The sequence below is a fragment of the Orycteropus afer genome, unplaced genomic scaffold (assembly GCF_000298275.1).
Source record: "Orycteropus afer afer isolate SDZICR_OR568_19922 unplaced genomic scaffold, OryAfe1.0 scaffold00066, whole genome shotgun sequence".
Lineage (NCBI taxonomy): Eukaryota > Metazoa > Chordata > Mammalia > Tubulidentata > Orycteropodidae > Orycteropus > Orycteropus afer.
Genome location: NW_006921653.1, coordinates 3,187,737 through 3,190,309, shown reverse-complemented (window position 1 = coordinate 3,190,309; position 2,573 = coordinate 3,187,737). Strand labels below are relative to the sequence as shown.

General features: G+C 40.5%; 1 protein-coding gene across 1 annotated transcript in view; it reads right to left on the bottom strand.

Annotated features, from left to right (window-relative positions):
• Positions 1 to 2,199, bottom strand: part of IGSF10 (immunoglobulin superfamily member 10) — a 36,101-nt gene extending 33,902 nt beyond the window's left edge. The window contains exon 1 of the mRNA XM_007940165.1: positions 2,006 to 2,199. Coding sequence (XP_007938356.1) covers positions 2,006 to 2,199 — 194 coding nt within the window. The remainder of the gene's footprint in view (positions 1 to 2,005) is intronic.
• Between the last annotated feature and the right edge of the window lie 374 nt (positions 2,200 to 2,573).

The window sequence follows — 2,573 nt, the reverse complement described above, 5'->3', positions numbered from 1 at the left end:
AAAGGGGGGGGGAGCCACAATATCTGGGAGGGAGGAATGAGAGAAAACAGCAAGAGTAAAATAGTAAAGAAAAAGTGGGAAAAGTGCAAAAGGAAAAACAAGGATGGGAAGAACCAAAAGAAAGAAAAACAAGGGAACCAGGAAAAAAGATGAGAAAAAATGGAAAAAAAAAAAAACCAGTAACCAGGGATGAGAAAGATGGGGAAAAAAATAGAGGAAGAAAAGAGGAAGATAAAAAGAGTAATCTAAAAACAAACAAAAACAAAGCTGGGGGGTGGGGCAGGGCACAGTACCCAGGCTCTGTCAGGACACAGATTGGGATGGAATTCCTGCTGATCAAGATGGTGGGTGGATGTGGGGGATGGCCACACCCTTGTTCACCAAGAAGGTGTGGGGTATAAGAGTAACAAGGGGAATATTGCACTTCTCCAATCGTCAGCCTCCAATGCAGCCTTCCAAGATGCTCTCGGCAAGCAGAGCCCAGTCCCATGTCACAGACCAAGCAAGAACACCACTTGGATATATTCAAAACATTCACGCCGCCACTTGTGTATATTCAAAATGGCTGCACCCTCAGTATAGCCTCTGCAGCCCACAGGTGTGTTTGTCTCTTTCTTCACTGTTTTCCTTTCTGGTTGTCAAGCACCAATGCTATCCTTGTCCATGCAGCTTTTAGTTAGCAGAGTCAATTCTTAGGTTGTTACCTAAGGGATATATTCAAAGTGGCTGTGCCCACAGGACAACCAGCTGTTCGCAGCTCCGTTTGTCTCCTTACTCACTGTTTTCATTCAGGTCCTTCTACTAATTGGTATTTAATCCACTTCTTTATGCTTGCCTTCAAAGCTCAGGGTTCCAGGATTGTCTTCTGTATTCGTTTCAATTGGTTTCTCATTGCTTTGCTGCACAGGGTCTGTGTAGCTTGTCTGTCTATTCCACTATCTTGCTAGAACTCCTCCACTTCTTCTCATGGTGGAATTCATCGTTATAAAACAATGCTTAAGACATGCAAACTCTGAAGCCAAATGTCTTGGACAGGATCACAAGCTCAGGCACCTAGTAGTTGTGCAACACTTGGTAAAATCAGTAATGTATTGCACCTCAGTTTCCTCATGCATGAAATGCACATAATAGAACCTACTACAAAGGGCTATGGGGATTAAATGAATGAATGCCATACAGAATACTTAGTCCTATGCCAGCATATAGTAGGCACACAATTAATGTTAGCTCTTATTATTAGAGATTGTTCTCAAGGCACTTTGTATGCTCTATTAAAGTTTCTAATGAATTGCACTGACTGTATAATTTATCTCCTCCTTTTAACTATAGCTATAGAAGTGAATGATGTACCTAGGTCATTGTTGTATCTTCAGTGCCAGCCTTTGGGCTTGGTACATAGTAGGTGGTCAGTGCTTGTTAAATAAATGATGTCAAGTCTGATGACATGTGCATTCACACAAATACAAATACACGTTTTTTATGAGTCTTTAAAATATAGCTACCTTTCAACAGACAATTTAGAAGACAAGAGATCAACATCTTAAGTTAGGGATGTAGTTTTAAAAGTATTTTAAATAAGTAAGTTTGTACTGAAAGAAGTCGAAGGGCCTTTTAAAAGCGTTTAGCAGACTTCTCATACATATCTTTTATACACTGGAGGACACTTCCAGTTGCCCTGTCATCTCTCATTGATATATCTTAACTCTGATTGTTAACAAGCTATATCATATGCCTGCAAAAATAGAATCAGAATGAAGCTTTTCTACAGTAATGGACCTACAAACCTAGTAAGAGTGCTTTCATGTTCTAAAAGAACATTCTCGTACTAAAAGTTTAGCAGGAAAAAATTTCTTATTACCCCAACAAACTTGAGATTCTAATTTCAGAAGAGAAAAACTGTTAAAACAATGGTGGTGAATCTGCTAGAGCTACAAGTGTTTTGGGGACAAGTAATCCATATGATCAATTCCCCTTTGAGAAAAGACAAGAGCAGGGCCCCACGCACCCTAAATTGATGCGTTCCACGTTGGGCGGGATGCCGTCTGGTATGGAGGTCAGGTACCGAAACGTGCAGTGCACCTCTGTGGGCACGTAACAGGCACAGCGGCGAGGACAGGCCTTGCCTCTGGGAATGGCCACCAGACAGATGGCAGTGAAGGAGACCAGCCAGCAGATGATTCCTCTGTCTTTCACCTTCATCCTGAAACAGCATCATATCTTGAAGTTATGAATATAGTTCAAGCATAGATCTTGGTACCTATGTGGATTTCCAGCACTATTCTTCAGAATGTGAGAAACCTACCTGATGGGCTATAAGTGGCCAATTTTATTCACAACTTTTGTGGGAAAACTTATTTTTAACAAAACCATAGTGTGTGCTGGCCTCATGTTGAGCTTTGTGATCAAGTGGAACATTTTTACTGCTGTGAAAATTCCTTCACAGCTTCTCATTTCCTAATGAAAAGTAGCAGTCTCTATTACTTAAGGATTCATTAAAAAGGGAGGCTAGTTATTGGGACAACTGAGACATATAAGATGAGTTTTTTGTTCTTACATTAGACTAATTTTAAAAA